Genomic DNA, 17744 nt, shown 5'->3' with positions numbered 1-17744 from the left:
AATTATACTGTGTATTAAACGCTAAGAACAGGGGTGCCTGGTTGGCTCAGTCGGTTGAGCGTCCGACTTCATGAGTTCAAGCCCTGTGTCGGGCCCTGTGCTGACAGCTCAGAGCCTGGAGCCTGCTTCAAATTCTGTGTCTCCCTCTCTCTCTGCCCCTCCCCTGCTCATGCTCTTTGTCTCTCACAAATAAATAAATGTTAAAAAAAATTTTTTAAATAAAAACTAAGAACAGTTGGTATAGAAATCTGAAATATATTCAGGTTATTGCTTCAAGGAGATAAAAAATATGACAACCAATTTTGAATATTCACAGTGGACCAATGAGCAACGGATTGTATATTACAGTAAATCAAATCAGCAAAATTTAAAAATGACCTGGTAAATATCTCCCAGAACTCAGAAGGACAAAAAACCAAAAATCATGACAAACAAATCTAGAAAATAGAACTAGATGCTGCAACATACAGTATAATAATTCCAAAAGAAGAAGAGAAAGCAAACCAGGGTTGACCTAAAGAGATAATTACAGAGAACTTTCTCAAGCTGAAAAAGACTTGTTCTTAATGTTAAAACTATTAGCTTTCAATGTAATTTAACCATTTGCATTACAAAAAAATAAAATGGTAGAAGGCCTATGGAGTCTACAGATTGTGACTCAAGTTGCCATTCATATGCAAAGCCATGAATCTGGATGGGAACACAGATGTTCTTAGACATATAATGCTTCATTATGTAGACATACCCTCACATGCCTCCCTCCCTGGAAAAAAATATCCCAGGCAGGCTCTGTGCTGTCAGTGTGGAGCCCGATGTGGGGCTCCAACTCACGAACCCTGAGATCATGACCTGAACTGAAACCAAGAGTCAGACGCTTAACCGACCGAGCCACCCAGGTGCCCTATGAACACGTATTACTTTTTAAATAACAAACTATAAAACTCTTTGTGCAGTTGCTATAAAAGTTGTTTGCATAGAATACACTACCAGTGAAACTAAAAGATGGATAAAAAGCCCCCAGTGATAATGATGAGATATTATCAAGATATTCTGGGTCAGGTAGTCACATATTTTTTTCCCCAGTATTAATTTAAGATTTTGCAAGATATGGAAATTTACTGAAATTATAGGGCATTCACCTTCTGGCTCCTGAAGACTGAAGTTATAGTAGTTATGGTGCTATCCTGCCTTGGTGATTTTTGTCTAAAGGGCTGTGATGTCCCAGGAAATTGACATCAGCTGTGTCATTTGGGTCCAAACAGCTGGGTGCTGTCTGTTGTTGACTGTGGCAGCCCTGCCTTATATTTTGTTTTGTTCTCAGACTTTGACTTGAAGAAGCAACCTTTGCTCCATCCATACTTTGCACAGGTACAAGTGCTGATCTCATAAACATTCAGAGCAAGGATGGGTCACTCCTGGCCCCCAAAAGACTATTACCACCCTTGTAGAGGTTTATGAGGGTTGACCTGACCTCTCTATGCTGGAGAACAGACAGGACGTACTTTAAGCCGAAGAGCAAGGGTTTCAAAGTGGAGGTTTCCAATCATGGCCAGATTGACTTCACATCAATTGTAAGACATGTTAGCGTTTGGGTGAAGTTCCCAGAAAGGACAATGGGAGAAGGGAGAAAGGGATATGATGTATTGTGAGGATTTCTTCCTCATCAGAAACTCCATAACCAACCCCCCAGACGCTATTCAGACTTCAGGCTTGGCATTAGAGTAACACTCCCTGCTATAACAGATAAGTCCTGAGTGCTGTTTACGTCCTGCTCATGTCAAAGTCTGTGCAGGTGTTTCTAGCCTTGCAGGCTTCTTTCCATGCAGTTAGTCAAGAACCCAGGCTATTTCCATCTAGTGGTTCTTCCCTCCTCCATGCCCTTGGAAGAATTCTCTCCTTCCACCCTCAGCTAGGGAAAGAAAAAGAGAGATCTCACAGAGGTTGTTATGGACCAAACCTGGGAAGGGCACACATCACTTCTGCTCACATCCATTGGCCACAATCTGGTCACATGACCATACCTATCTGCAAGAGAGCTGGGAGATGTAGTCTCCGTGTCCAGCAGGGAAAGGAACGCAAGTTTGGGGAAACTCCTGGGAATCTCCGTACTAGTTATTTTCCTTCTTCTCATTCCCTGCCTTCTTCAATAGAACAGTTTCACTGTTGTTGGCTTTCAACTGAAAAAGCAAAACAAAAAGTGTGAGTATATGGGTTAGAATTGGAGTGGATCACGTCGGCCATATTTTTTCTGGTGTTTGTTTATAGTGGGAGCATTTAAGGTTTCTATGCCTAGAGGCCAAGCCTGAACTCAGCCTTTACTACACATCCTTCATCTGAGCATCCTCTGTCTTCTCTAAATGTTTATTTTGTGTCTTCTTCTTCCTTATCCCCTTTTAATGATAAAACGTGATGGGGCGACTGGGTGGCGCAGTCGGTTAAGCGTCCGACTTCAGCCAGGTCACGATCTCGCGGTCCCTGAGTTCGAGCCCCGCGTCAGGCTCTGGGCTGATGGCTCAGAGCCTGGAGCCTGTTTCCGATTCTGTGTCTCCCTCTCTCTCTGCCCCTCCCCCGTTCATGCTCTGTCTCTCTCTGTCCCAAAAATAAATAAACGTTGAAAAAAAAAATTAAAAAAAAAAAAAACGTGAGACAGTAACATGTTTTATGCAGATCCAAATCTAGATTCCTTAAGGCCAGTTTCCTAGAGAGTTGCAGTCCTTTGAGCAAAACAATAAAAATTTTTTTAAATTTTAATTATCTTTATAGTGTTGTATATAAGGTTTTGTTTTGCTTTGTAAGTTTATTTTGAGAGGGATCGAGCATGAGTGGGGGAGAGGAGCAGAAGGAGAGGGGGAAAGAGAGAATCCCAAGCAGGCTCCATGCTCAGCACAAAACCTGACACGGGGCTCAATCCCATGACCGTGAGATCATGACCTGAGTTCAGGTCAAGAGTCCAGCGCTTAACCAACTGAGCCACCCAGACACCCCAAGGTTTTAATTTTAAATAATGTTTATTTTCAAACTCAAATGTTTATAAAATTTGGAAAATTATAAAAGAGAAAATGCCCATAAATCCCACCACTCCCTTAAAATCTAGGCATCTTCCCTCTGGAATATAATCTTGATCAGAGGGCTTTTTATCTAAGGGCAACCAAATATCATCGCTGTAACACCAGGATGAAAAAAGAAGAGTCACATTTTTGTCACGGGACAAATTCCCAGCCACTAATTCACATCTGTGTTTTTAAGGCTCTTGAGCTTTGCCTTAAATTTACCTCTGGATGCCTCAATTTCCTCACTTAAAATGAAGAGTATTCTTCGTCCACCCAGACTACATCTACAGACTGTAAATGAAAAAGGCATCTGTCAAAAGTTCTGAGGGAATAGAATGTTCTAGAAAAATAATCATCCCAGTAATACTTCTATGTATTCAGTGTGGAGGGTTTGAAGGGATTATGGTTCAAAGACTCAACAAGAGGAAGCATTTTTTCCTAAGGGTGGATTGAGGATTTCCTGCCAGCCACTTTGCCTAACAATTTTGATATTAATAAAGAGGAGAACAGAGACACACAGAGACTGTAAAGCCAGGTAGCCCTGGGCTCCAACGGGGCTGTTCCTTCAACAAAGCCAAAACAGAAATCCCCATCCAGCAGGACTCGGCTCTAGTTCCCAGAGCCATTCACGTTGTGGTTCAAATCTGGCCGATGAGAGCCAAACATAGATATCCTTGTTTGCTTTGTAAATGGAAATTTGAAATGAAGTTTCAGATGCTGGTTGACACCCAAGAGGATGTAATTAGAATAAGGGGCTTTCTGGTTTGCAGATATGAAAGATATGATCTATCTCTCTGAAATCAAATTATTAAGTAGCAAGAGAGATGAGAGGTTTGGCTTTCAGTCTTCAAAGCAAAATCATGACCTGCAATTTTCTTAATTGATTTTTTGCTGAAAATTACTAAGGCCAAGGTAGAGAAGGAGCAACCTACGGGCTGGAGAAACAGGATGATGAAGAGGAAGAGGAACTCAGTGGGAGGGGTAATCTTCTGTGTCAGGTGTATCCCCCTTCTATTTCCATCTCATTTTAATCTATAATGGGTCTAGATTGCAGTCGGGGGACAATTTGGGGCATCTCACACATGCGTCTCCCTTCCTCGTGCCCTTTAGGGGAGGAAGAAGTGTTACTGGGGGCATCTGGGTGCAAGTCAGAGGCCATATTGAAATATGCATGCTGGGCATAATTAGAGGAGTATACAAACTCTGGATCTAGCCTGTACTTCACATGACTACGCTGAGATTGTGTTTTTGATTCCTAAAGCCTCTTTGCTAATTAAAGCCATTTCGCCGGGGAACTTTTAGCTCTTTACTTCTAAAATGGTCCTGAGGATTTCATGTCTCATGGTAATTCCTGATTTGTTTATTCATCAAATAGAAGAGTTGTCTTAACTACAGAAGGTGCCCTTAAGGATTTCTTAACCTCAATTTATTCATATTCTCTCTCTCTCTCTCTCTCTCTCTCTCTCATACACACACACCCTCTGAAGTGACAGTGTGGTATATTACAGCAAGAGCTTTAGAGACAGCCGCCCATGAGTTCTGGTTTCAGCTCTGCCATTTGCTAACTTAACATCATTGAACAAGCTTTACCTCCTTCATCTTCATTTTCCTCATCGATAAAATGGGACTTGTGAGGATTAAATGGAATTCTCTATATACAATGTTAGGCATAGTGCTTGCAGTTATAGACAATTTATTAGTAGTAGCTAGTATTAATAATAAGTCATCATTAGCACCATCATAATTCAACCTCAGAAAATCCACACGGAGTTAAAAACTCTAAGCCCAGGTACTTTAGGTGGGATATGAACCTAGCAAAGTATTCTGTGTTCATGTTGTCTTTTCTCTTTGTGTTGGATGAGGAAAAGGTGATACAGGTTCTGCCTTCTATAGAAGCACAAACAGGATGAACCTCACTGGGGTCAAATACCACCTGTGACTTTTCTCAGAATGTATATGCTTTCCCATCTCTCTCTCTCTCTCTCTCTCTCTCTCCCTCTCCCTCCCTCCCTCTCCCTCCCTCCCTCCCTCCCTCTCCCTCCCTCCCTCCCTCTCTCTCTCTCTCTCTCTCTCTCTCTCTCTCACACACACACACACGTGTTTTGTGTTACTGAAAACCAGTATCTTTGTGGGAATGTAGAAAATATGTCCTCTACTTCTTTACTGATACCCTTCTGTGAATTCAGTTCCATCACATCTGATGCCCCCCCTTGGATTTTACCCAAAGAGAGAAATGATCACAGAGGGAATTGAATTAGCTTAAATGTTCCCTTAGGGTCCCCCCGCCCCAGCATCTTGTTTAAAGCTGCAAAAGCAATTCAGGAGTCCGTTGTAACTCTGCTCTGAGCCAGAAGGCTCCCAGTCTTTTCGGCATGAGCACCACCTAGTCCAGAGGTTGGGGCTGTGGTGGGGGTGTACTTTGTGAGGGGGCTGAGTACCATCCTGTGAATCAGCCCCCACCCTACTGCCAGCTGTTCCTCGGTTAACCATAGTCTGTGGACGTATAGAAATCTCTTTTGCATCTGTGTTTCTCAGCCACTGCTCTCTTGTGGGAATAATAAGTTCCATATGTGTAGTTTCCCACTCTTCCCCAAAATAAAGTAATGCTTCTTCTTGTTTCTCCTAAAAGTGCCCCTTTCTGATTACCAGAAGCTGCCTAACAAGTGTTCTCCTTCCTCACTGCCACATGATTTGTAGACTTAGATTGTGTGCCTTCCCAGCATTCTTCCTGGACCTGAATAGTGTCTAATTTTCTGCAGCTCTGCATTCTCTTAACATCAGAAAGAACAGAGATAAAATTACAATTCTAGTACCTTCTAGCACTTTCTAGCTATATGTCAATGGGCAAGGTTATCTAAACCTTGAGGCTAGTAATGCTTACACCATAGGGTGGTTGGAGCTTTAAAGAGATGATGCTGTGTCTATTCCGTTGAGTGGGGTGGAGGGGTGGGTAGGGTCTAAAGCCGGTTTAAGAAAGCCAAGTAGGGTTAAAATGAGCCAGTTTGGGAAATGATTACTGAAGAATCAGTAAATCTGTGTTCAGGGATCGTGTTATAGGAAAAATCTGTATCTTTTAGATATAGGAGTTACTTTCAGGAAGTTGAGAGTCTTGGGGAGGGGGATGGTAATGGCAAAAATGGCACTGCCTTCCATCCCCCACCCCTTCCCCCCCACACACACCTCATCAAGTGGAGTGGGGGGAGGAACCTCAGCACTACTTACGGTGACTTTTTTCTTTTGTTGCTTAATTAAAATGAATGTCCCTTCTCTCTTAAGTGACGGTCCTCTGAAGCCAAACTGTCTTCCAGTTGCTTTACATCTGTTTTTAAGGTATTCACTGCCTTGGTTTTTTTTTTTAATTTTTTTTTTTCAACGTTTATTTATTTTTGGGACAGAGAGAGACAGAGCATGAACGGGGGAGGGGCAGAGAGAGAGGGAGACACAGAATCGGAAGCAGGCTCCAGGCTCCGAGCCATCAGCCCAGAGCCTGACGCGGGGCTCGAACTCACGGACCGCGAGATCGTGACCTGGCTGAAGTTGGATGCTTAACCGACTGCGCCACCCAGGCGCCCCTCACTGCCTTGGTTTTAATAGTGAATGAGCTGGATGATTATATTTATCTCATCCTACACACACATCCCCAAAACAGCAAAACTGATCCCCTCACCGGTCAGTAGTGCTGGAGAGTAAGATGTGTTCTACTCCCGTGAGCGTGACTGGGATTTCTTTTCTGCGCTCTCCTGATTTCCACTGCTGGTCTGAAAGCTGCCCCCTTGTTCTGCCCACTCACAGGGCCTGAGGAAATGTCCGTACTGATTCTCTTTCTTAGCGGGCATTCCTCTCTGTGGTAAAGGTCAGCAGCGTTGCCACACTTGAGACTGACCGTGCTTTCCGTCTTCAGGATCCCTTATAAATCTTCTCAGAGTTTTTATTCTCACCCCTCAAACACCCAGGAGCCAGAGTTTCTCCTCACCAGTCTGTACCTGGAGAGGCACCTGGGTTCTATACCACTGATTTCTCTCAGCCCTGGCTTAACACTCCTGCCACCCTGCACGTAAGCCTCTGCACCAGCCTTTCCTTCCCACGCACGCTGACTCTGTAGGGTCATTCATTGCTTCATGTGAGCTTGGAATGTCATTCCTGTAAAATGGGCCTGATGGTGGCCTGAAGCAAGCCTCTCCCGTCCGAGAACTGAGCCTAGAACCGTGTGTGACTCTCGCCTGGCACCTGGGAGCGTCAGACTGCAGGTCTCACGTGCATACACTCCCCCAGCTTCACCAGGGGCTGCTTGCCGACTCCCATCTTCATTAAATTAATCTCCTGCCTTTTCTCCTAGACATTCCAGAAGCATTAGTTGGTTTTGCCATTGTAGTGTCTGAAGAGAAAATATTTAGTCCCAGGTCAAAAACCTTGGCTGCAAGTTCCTACTAAAAAGCCAGGCGTCGTTATTAAATTGTCACAAAGTTAGCCGTGATATTCGAGGAAGTGATGAAATGGCTATAAATGATGTAAGCTTTGCAGAGGGCAAGTGTGTCCGCAACTTCTGACATCTGGAGGAGAGAGTGAGGAGCGGCCGCTTCGGCCGGCTCCCCCTGGCCAGCCCAGAAAGCCCAGTTAGGACTGCTTTGAAAGGGGGGTGATTGTACTTGGTGATGTGGATGCTGCTCTTCGGGGAACCGTCCAGATGGCTACCACCCCCACCCTTCTGAGCCGGAGAGACCCCTCCTGTGAACTGAATCCCTGGTTTCCATGCCCCTCGATTGCTCTTCCAGACCCTCTTCCCGTGAGTGGAGCTGGGCTCCAGGCCCTATTAGCGGGCCTGTGGTCTCTGGGCAAAGCTATCACAGCTTCCCTGGAGAACAGTGGTGTCTGCAAGATGTCCATTTGCTTAACAGGTCGGAGAGGCCTCTCGTAAATTTCAGAGCAACAGGAACCCAGCAGCTTTGAAATTCCAGCTATGGATGGGCTCAGTATGAGGTCTGTTCTGAAAACTGGAGCATTTGGTTTTCCGATCAGCCCTGAGTACTAATCAGACTCGGGGCCTGGAGGCAAACACAGGGTCCAGAGCCCTGGGGAGTGCAGCCAGCTGGGTCTCCCCTCTGCCTGGACTTCCGGGGGGCCCTCCTTGGAGTTGCTTGTCAGCCTTCACTGCCTTCCTTTCTTAAGTGGGAGGTTTTCTACATTTTAAGTATCTAGGCCTTTCCTTCCTTCTCTTGATATTTCTTTGAGTTTTCAGAAAGAAGAGAAAGAAAAATTAAGAGGGTATGGTGCCAGAGAGTGGAGGAAGGTAGAGAAAGGAGGAGGGGAGAGAGAAAGATAAGGAGGAAGGGAAAAAGAGAGACTCATTCTCTGGGATGATGCTGGGAATTTGGAGGTTTCCTAGTAAAGCTCATTTTTACTTAAATTACTGAGCAAATCCTCCACCTATTACTGCCTACCCTGCCTAGTTTGGAGAGGTGATCTATGAACACCACCTGGCACACAGTGCACAGTCAGAAAGTGGTAAGCCCTCTTCTCCCCTCCCCAACCTCCCACAGACTCCCTTTCCTCCTGAACCTTGGGGAAGCTTTGAACATCAATAGGAACAGTCTTGTCTGTCTGGGCTGACCGTGCTGCAGTATTGGGGTTTTCCCCGCCGATTCTGGCGGTATCTGAGGCAATCATCTTTAGAAGCCCTGGAACATGGCCTCGGTGGCCAGTCAAGTATCTGACTTCAGCTCCCGTCATGATCTCGAGGTTTGTGAGCTCGAGCCGTCAGGCACAGAACCTGCTTCAGATTCTATGTCTCCCTCTCTCTCTCCCTGCCCCTCCCCTGCACTCACTCTGTCTCTGTCTCTCTCTCTCTCAAAAGTTAATAAACATTAAAAAAATAAATAAAAAATCTTTCGAAGCCCTGGAACAAGAACAGTCACTGCCCCTCACCGTGGCTTCACACTTTGCATGTGTCTTTTAGGCACATGAGCCCCGGAGGCCCACACATCACCCCTAGGGCCAGACGTGCCCAGTGCCTGCCTCCATTCTGTGGCTGGCTCGCACCAAGATGGCTCCGTGAAAGCTCAGGGCTACAGTGTGGCTCACCCTTGGGGACCATTGTTTGATTCTCTTCTCAAGTGCAGGTCACGTCCCCCAAAGCTGCCAAGAGTACACTAGAAACAGGACCTGCCCTACGCATTACACACATTGAACTTCTTGGGGTCAGGGACCAGGACTTCACCCTGTGCACATTCTTGGACTAAATGCTCACTTTTAAGATGTTTGTGATTATATCAAGGGGAAAAAATGCAAGTAACAGAAGGAAACCGTAATTTTACATGAGTGCACATGTGCACTGTGTACTGACGTAGTTCTCTCTCTAAGTGGTGGATAAAAATGGGTTTTATTCTCTAAGGTGCTTTTGTTTAATTTTATGTTGGCATTTACAAAAGGGTTTCTACAGTGATGTATCGCTTTTATGATCAGGAAAAAGGTTTTAAAAATAAACATTGTTTGGGCCGCCCGGGTGGCTCAGTCGGTTAAGCGTCTGACTTCGAATCAGGTCACGATCTTGCGGTTTACGAGTTTGAACCCGCGTCGGGCTCTACAAACATTTTTTCAAAAATAAATAAACAAACAAATAAACATCATTTTAATGACCTGGCATTGTTTAGTTGACTGGCATCGAGCTCCCTTGGCACCTCACTGCCTTGGGCCAAGTCAGGAAGGTGGGATTATGGAAGGCCAGGGCCCGGGTTCTACATCAGACTCCTATCCTCATCCTGGTCTCTGACCGCAGACAGCAAAACCAGTGTGCGTTAGCTGCCATCCCCATGACGGTGGCAGGGAGCTTCCTCATTGCCTGGGCTTTGGCTTCTTAGTGAGCTGGGTGACCCAGGGAGGGTTTACACTGGCGGATGCCTCTGCGTGGACTCCAGGAAATCCAGGAGAATATTGTCCACGGTAACACATAAAATCCTCTTCAAAAGGGGGCGTCTGGGTGGCTCAGTCAGTTGAGCGTCCGACTTCAGCTCAGGTCATGATCTCACGGTCTGTGGGTTCGAGCCCCGCATCGGGCTCTGTGCTGACAGCTCAGAGCCTGCTTCCGATCCTGTGTCTCCCTCTCCCTCTGCCCCTCCCCCGCTCTCACTTTGTCTCACTCTGTCTCTCAAAAATAAATAAATGTAAAAAAAAAAATTTTTTTTTAAATCCTCTTCAAAGGCAGCCACAAAGAAAAGTTGTTCTGTGACCATAGACTCGGGCAAAGCTGAGCCTGTCCTGCATGTGCAAAAACAAGTGCATTTACATCTACTGGCCCATGTGCACCCTTGCATAGACTGTGCTGGGAGATATAGGGCTCCATTTGCCACTCAGCTTCAGCACATACATGTGTCCTAATGTGTGTCATGTACTAACCAGATACAAACTTCTTTGCTCTTTTCCACCCCATCTTATTTTTCTTTGTCCTCATCTCTCCTTCCCTTTCACACTGCCTGTCTCAGTCTCCCTCAGTTCCTCTCTTTCCCCCCTCTCCTCCCCTTCTCTGCCTCTGTCTGTCTCTCTCACACACACACGTCTTTCCCATTTTCATTCCCTTTTTATGGTATCTATTTTTATAAAGATTCCTTGAGTCATTTATGAGATGAGGCAAAATATCCATAAATACAGGCTGAATGAGATCATGGCATTGGGTCTCCTCCTTACCAATCAGTTTTGGAGAGTAGTTCTCCCAAAGACAGATCCAGAGTTCTTCTGGTAGTTTGTATCTATTGACCTGACACTTTGCTACAAAGACTGTTAGCAGATCTCGAGTTTTAGTGTCATTTATATTTTGAAGAGCTGACAGATGACCAGCTCCAAAAAGGGTCCCTTTCAAGACCCCGATGTATCATGTGTGATACGAGCCTGTGTCTCAGCCTGTGCCTAGCAGAATCACCTGAAGGGCACAGGTCCTCTGTATCAATTCTATCCCAGTAAACCTGACTTTTGAAAAAAAATCACCCAGAGAGCTTGTCACACAGATTCCTGGGCACCATCCCCAGGACCCTAATTCAGTATGTCTAGGGTATGGACTGTGAACTTGGCTTTCTGACGAACTCCAGGGGATGTAAAGCTGCTGGTCCACAGACCACGTATGAAGAGCCCAACTCTGAGCCCTGACGGGGGACTCCCACTAGCCACTTGGAGGTAGTCTTCTAAATGGCCTTTTGTGGAGCTTATCAAAAGCCTTTTTCAGGGTCTACATCAAATTAGATTCACTAGCCCTTCATCGTTCTGTATTTGCTCCTCGACAAGTTTGATAAACACAGAGAAGCCAGTTATGAGAACCGCAACAGATCTTTCCAGCCTCAACATCCCAGTGTCCGCTGTCAGCCAGTGACCAAGCCCGTTCATCAACTACCCAGGCCTGGGACTCATAGGTAACTGTAACCAGCAGAGGCACTTGGAGCACATGTCCTGGAGGCGGCTGCTAGACAGGGACAGCAAGACTGGCCAGCAGCTCTGGGTCGACATCTCCACCTGGCTTTGGGCATCTCTGCCTGTCCTCACACGTGAAAGTATGTAAGGACGCTTGGACTTTTAGTTACACTACGCTGGATTTATGGCAGCAGGGAGAGATTATATACAGTAATGGTCTTACCGCATATGGAGGTTCTTTAGCATCTTGGGACTATCAGTGATCGTGACGGAAGAGCAGCAGCTGAATGATATGTACCAGACGATTGGTTGAGTACAGTACTGAACAACTTTTGCCTAGTTCAGCCCTCAGAGCCACCCAGGAAGCAGATGGACTCCCCATGGCAGAAGCAGGCTAAAAAAGCTCAAGTAGTCCTTCATCCAGGTGGCAGGGGCAGGATTCGAACCCCTCTCTGCTTAAGCCCATGTTCATAGCCACTAAGCATTCTCTCACCTTCTGCATCAAGGAATCTTGAATTTTCACCCTCTGCTTTTTCTACTGGAATTATGAGATTTCCAAATATTATACTTCTAGAAGCAATTCCTGGAGAGATAGGAATGTGGTTTTAATATTTAGTGGTAGTCTAAAACCCCACAATAAGAAGTGGACTGCCTTTTCTCAAAGAGCAAGAGTTCTAAGAACACGTTTTTGCCAAATAAATAAATAAGTGGGAAGGGCACCTGGGTGGCTCAGTCAGTTAAGTGTCTGACTCTTGACTTTGGCTCAGGTCATGATCTTGTGGTTTGTGAGATTGAGCCCTGCATCAGGGTCTGTGCTGAGTGTAGAGCCTGCTTGAGATTCTCTCTCTCCCTCCCTCTCTCCCTCCCTCTCTCTCTGCCCCTCCCCTGCTCACCCACACACTCTCTCTCTCTCAAAAAAATATATACATAAGTGAGGAAGACTCACTCCCCAAAACACAAACATAAGAGGACCTTTTGAAAGAAGCAGTGGCAACTGCATCTGTCATGCCATTGTAAACTAGCTACCTACTGTGTCTCGAGTGTTATTTGGACAAAACAGGGCTATTGGAGTCTAATAAAGTAAGCCATAGTGAGGCCCTTAGGGTGGTCAGTGGCTGGCTGTTTTTATTCCTATCTGAAAGCCAAGGAAGGAAAACCCTGAGAGGTTTGGTGACACCCCAAGCTGTTATGAGTTACAGGTTCGAGAGCTGCAACTGGGACCCATCCCTGCCCCCCACTCCACTGCCCTTCCCGCCCACTCCCAGCTTTTCCAGTACTGTCTGTGCTGCTCCCAGATGGACTTCTGGGCTTTAAGTCCTCTTCGTGGCAGCATCACTCCCAATCACCCTGCCCCAGAGAAGCTCTTGCTACCATTTTTTATGTACAGCTTTCCCGGACTTCTTTGGATCTAAATTTCTGTTTATTTAAGTAGAATCCTATACAGACCACATTGGAAATGTACCTAATTTCACTTACAATAATATGTCATGAACATCTTTTTGTATCATGAACCGTTCTTCCTCAGCATCAATTTAATGGTTATTTAGAACTCCTCTGTAACTACGTTCTGGTTTCTTGTCTTTAAAACAGAGTTTTATGAAGCCTATCTTAAGAGAATGATCACGGTCACTTTACAAAAGTAAAATTAGGTCACGCAGGTAATAGGTTTTAAATGCGCTGGTAGCTAAAACTGCTCTGGTATCTCTGAATAGCACCGAATCTTTTGGAGAGATTGTTTTGTTTTCTACGAAGATAAGTAAATAATAAAGCCCCTCTGGAAAGCACGTGACACAGATGTCTCTGGTCCTGGACTGGTTGTTAGAAAGTGAAGGAGAGCTGACCAGGAGATGCTGGTAGGGACCAGAAATCCCAGCCATCAGGGTTCCTCTGCAACTTGATCGGTGAGGTAGGGACCTGTGGGTGTGTCTGGCTAATCCGGATCTGAGCCAAATGTCTTTTCTTTCCCCAGCAGACCCGCCTGTGGCCGCAGCTGTGGTGTCCCATTTTAATGACTGCCCAGATTCCCACAGTCAGTTCTGCTTCCATGGAACCTGCAGATTTTTGGTGCAGGAAGACAAGCCAGCATGTGTGTAAGTGTTCCCTGGTATCCTGGGGTCCTGGGGCTGGAGGCATCCCAGCAACCAATTAAAGGGACATTGACTTCCATAAGGCATGCCTGAGACCTCTGAGGCTGGGCATGTTGGAGGATCAGAAAACAGGCTGAAGGACACCTGCTTCAAACCCAGCTGGCTGGTGCGCCTGGGTGGTTCAGCGGGTTCAGCGGGTTAAGCGTCCGACTCTTGCTTTCAGCTCAGGTCATGATCTCAGGGTTTGTGGGATCGAGCCCCGAGTTGGGCTCTGCGCTGACAGTGTGGAGCCTGCTTGGGATTCTCTCTCTCCCTCGTCCTATCTCTCTCTGCCCCTCCCCCCCTCAATAAATAAACAAACATTTTTTAAAAATAATAAAACAGGTTAAACATTCAGGTTCCAGGGCCCTCGCCCAAGCCACTGAGGCATAACCGCTAGGGGTTGGAGCCTGGAAATCTGCATTTTCAATTTTTTTTTTCAACGTTTTTTTTTTTTTTAATTTATTTTTGGGACAGAGAGAGACAGAGCATGAACAGGGGAGGGGCAGAGAGAGAGGGAGACACAGAATCGGAAACAGGCTCCAGGCTCCGAGCCATCAGCCCAGAGCCTGACGCGGGGCTCGAACTCCCGGACCGCGAGATCGTGACCTGGCTGAAGTCGGACGCTTAACCGACTGCGCCACCCAGGCGCCCCGGAAATCTGCATTTTCAACAAGCACCTCAGGTCACTCTTGGGTTCAGCAAAATCTGAAAATTCCTGGATTCAGGTTTAATTCACCAGTTAGAATTTGTGGAGGGCAAGGCACTGGATTGGATCCCACTGAGTAGCAAGTCTCCAAAAAGAGGTCTTTGCCCTCCAGCATCTTTACAGCACAGCTAATAAAATAAGCTGGAAGTGCCTGCAAACGGTTAGTGTACATAAGTGGTAACAGAACAAAGAACAGCTTGGAAATAAAGATGCCTGCCAGGGCACGGTGGTTTCCGCACCAGGGAGAGCATGAGCCCCCTGGGGCTTCTGAAAGTATGGCTGAGCCCCACCCCAACCCACTGAATTGTAATCTCTAGGAATGGGACCCGGGAGTCACGTTAGTTAAGAGCCACCAGGGATCACCGTGGTCAGCCAGGCTGGACAGAAAGGCACTTTGGGAGAAACTCCCCGGAGCAGGTGTTAGGGTTTGCCTAGTGGGGAGAGCAGAGAGGTTATTCCAGACCCGGAGTGTTGAAGGACCTGCTGTTATAGGCTACCTTTTGTGGCTACAGCAGGAGGAGACAAGACTGGAGACAAATTGGAGGCCAGAGCCTATTGGAAGTGAGCCTTCCTTCTCTAGGCAGTGGGAGCCATGTTGGTTTTAAAAAGGGATGTTTTAAGACAATCTGTGCAGGGGCGCCTGGGTGGCTTGGTCGGTTAAGCGTCCGACTTTGGCTCAGGTCATGATCTCACGGTCCGTGAGTTCGAGCCCCGCGTCGGGCTCTGTGCTGACAGCTCCGAGCCTGGAGCCTGTTTCAGATTCTGTGTCTCCCTCTCTCTCTGCCCCTCCCCTGTTCATGCTCTGTCTCTCTCTGTCTCAAAAATAAATAAATGAAAACGTTAAAAAAATAAAAATCTGTGCATAGTAGAATACTATTAGGTGGCCCCCTACTCACCCTTGGCACTATTGACTTTGGGGCTGGATAAGTCTTTGCTGTTGGAGTTCTCCTGTTAGCATCCCTGGCCTCTACCCACTAGGTGCCAGTAGCACTGCCATCTCACAGTCTCCAGATTGCCACATGTCCCCTAGGAGATGGGAGGGAACCTCCACCCCCATTAAAAACCACCCATCTATGGGGCACCTGGGTGGCGCAGTCGGTTAAGCGTCTGACTTCAGCCAGGTCACGATCTCGCGGTCCGTGAGTTCGAGCCCCGCGTCAGGCTCTGGGCTGATGGCCCAGAGCCTGGAGCCTGTTTCTGATTCTGTGTCTCCCTCTCTCTCTGCCCCTCCCCCGTTCATGCTCTGTCTCTCTCTGTCCCCCCAAAAAATAAATAAACGTTGGAAAAAAAAAAAAGAAATGTAAAAAAAACCGCCCATCTATATGAAGTTGCCATTTTTATAGGTCACAAATGCTGGAAAGGCAGCAATTCCATTTGGTTCAACTTAATAGCACCAGTAAGTAATAGTAAATGTGAACAAAAGCTGGCATTTATTGAGCTTTTGCTTCATGCCAGACTTCCAGGCATTCGCCATATGTTAACTCATGTAATCCCCATAATGAACCCACAGAGAGGTTGTGCCCAGGTCGCATAGCAGAGCTCACGTTCAGACTCAGATAATCTGGCTCCTGAAGCTGAGTTCTTAACTATGATGCTAAGGGTATCTGATGCTTTAGCCCAGGAGAGATTGTGGGTCCAGAGAGCTGCCACAGTAAAGTGGTGGGCTGGACGTTCCTCTTCCTGAGATGCAGCTGTATGAACATGGACAGGCCCCTCAGGTGGCTCTGAGCCTCACCTGGAGAAGCATGCCAGCTACCTTCCTCCAGACAGGACTGTGGGAGGCCCCCAGGTCTTGTCCCCAGAGCTTGAGCCCTCCCTACCCTGTAAACGCAAAGCACAGTGATGATGACAGTCAATCATTATTCATTATCATTTTTATTCAAATACACATAGGGGGCCCTGAGGGACTTTTTGTTAGTAGCCAAGTCATTGTGGAAAAACACTAGCCCTGAAGGGAAGTTTTACCTCTGGCCCAGACATCAGGAAGCCCCCCAATGCAGCAGGCAGAAGGCATTTGACCCTCCAGCAGTGCCCAGTGCACCCGTCTAGAGGTGGGGAGGATCCTCTTTGAAGAAAGAGGGCAAATCTTTGCCGAGTTCTGACCAAATGTGTGTCAGTTTAGTTTTCCTTCCTCGGGTGCCTTCCCCACCAGATGAGAGGCTGGTATAAACTTTTCGAGAGCGGGCAACCTCAAGCCTGGGTCATCAGAGGAGTCAAAACAACAACCTCATCTGTGGCTGAGACCCCCAGCAGCTGGCGGAAGCCCTCTGAAAGCAGGGGAGGGGCAAGTGCTTTCCTTAGCCTCTTCGGTCTGTGCCCCAAGCCCCGCTCTTGGCTCAGGGAGGTGACTGTCCATCACATTTACACACCATTGCATTTTGATAATCAGGATGACCGGCTGTCCCTCCCCCCATCCACATTATAAATATTTCTATTAATAATCAGCTTTCAATAAAAACTGCAGCTATGTGCCAGGCATGGTTCCCAGCACTCTCTATACAGTGACTCATGGAGTCCTCACAACTCCTTCCTCAAGTGGGAATTCTTGTTGTAGAAATGAGAAAACTGAGTCGGCTCACAGGAGCAGTTTTCCCAGAGTCCCAGAGCGAGTTAATGGTAGAGCATGGGATTCAGGCTGATCAATTCCACCTACCAAGCCCATGTTCTCAGCCACTGCCCCAGAGGGCACTCTGTCTCAGCCTTAAAAAGTTCACCTCTTACAAAAAAATAAATAAGTACAAGTTCACCTCTGTTTAAGAAAAGGACAGCAGGTCCAAAATGGAGTCTCTCGTGCTAAGTCCACATCACCAAACCAAAACTCACTACCTAACCTAATTGCAGTTTCAGCCTTCACCAGAAATGTGCTTAGCTAGTCAGGCTGGAATTTCCTGGTGTGCTCGAGTGAGGTAATTCACCTGATAGACCCCTTCTGTCCCCCAAAGAAAGATGAGGTCATCCACTCTTGCCCTGTCCCTGCCCCCTCCTGCTTATACAAGTCTTCCATCTCATACAGCTCCTTGGAGCTCCTTTCTAATTTGATCTTAAAATTTACAAAGTTGGGGGTGCCTGGGTGGCTCAATCGGTTAAGCGTCCAACTTCGGCTCAGATCATGATCTCATGAGTTCATGAGTTCGAGCCCTGTGCCAGGCTCTGTGCTGACAGCTCGGAGCCTGGAGCCTGCTTCAGATTCTGTCTCCCTCTCTCTCTGCCTCTCCCCCACTCACACTCTGTCTCTCAAAAAATAAACATTAAAAAAAATTTTATAAAATGTATTCAATGGAATTTTGTTTTTTAACACCTCAAATCACTAAGCTCTTTTGTTTCCAAGAACGGTGTTGGCATCTTTCCCCAGCATGTGAAGAGAAAGGTCAAGGTCATTCTCAGGTTCTTTGCTCTGACCACAGACTTAAAGTCCTTTCTGTGGGCTGAGTGCAGGATCTCTGGGAACAGCTGGGCCATCCTTGTGGT

At 46.6% G+C, this 17744-nt stretch overlaps 1 protein-coding gene across 1 annotated transcript in view; it reads left to right on the top strand.

The window, feature by feature from the left end:
* TGFA (transforming growth factor alpha) overlaps positions 1–17744 on the top strand; it is a 71650-nt gene that overhangs the window by 39909 nt on the left and 13997 nt on the right. Inside the window, exons 3-4 of the mRNA XM_047069191.1 lie at positions 6952–7029; positions 13411–13531. Of these exons, the coding sequence (XP_046925147.1) occupies positions 6952–7029; positions 13411–13531 (199 nt within the window). The remainder of the gene's footprint in view (positions 1–6951; positions 7030–13410; positions 13532–17744) is intronic.

This window comes from Lynx rufus, unplaced genomic scaffold (genome assembly GCF_022079265.1).
Source record: "Lynx rufus isolate CCGP_SWC_20201006 ecotype Redwood Valley unplaced genomic scaffold, mLynRuf1.p SCAF_8, whole genome shotgun sequence".
NCBI classification, from domain to species: Eukaryota; Metazoa; Chordata; class Mammalia; order Carnivora; family Felidae; genus Lynx; species Lynx rufus.
The sequence above is the reverse complement of the archived record's forward strand: the minus strand, read 5'-3'. Positions and strand labels throughout refer to the sequence as shown.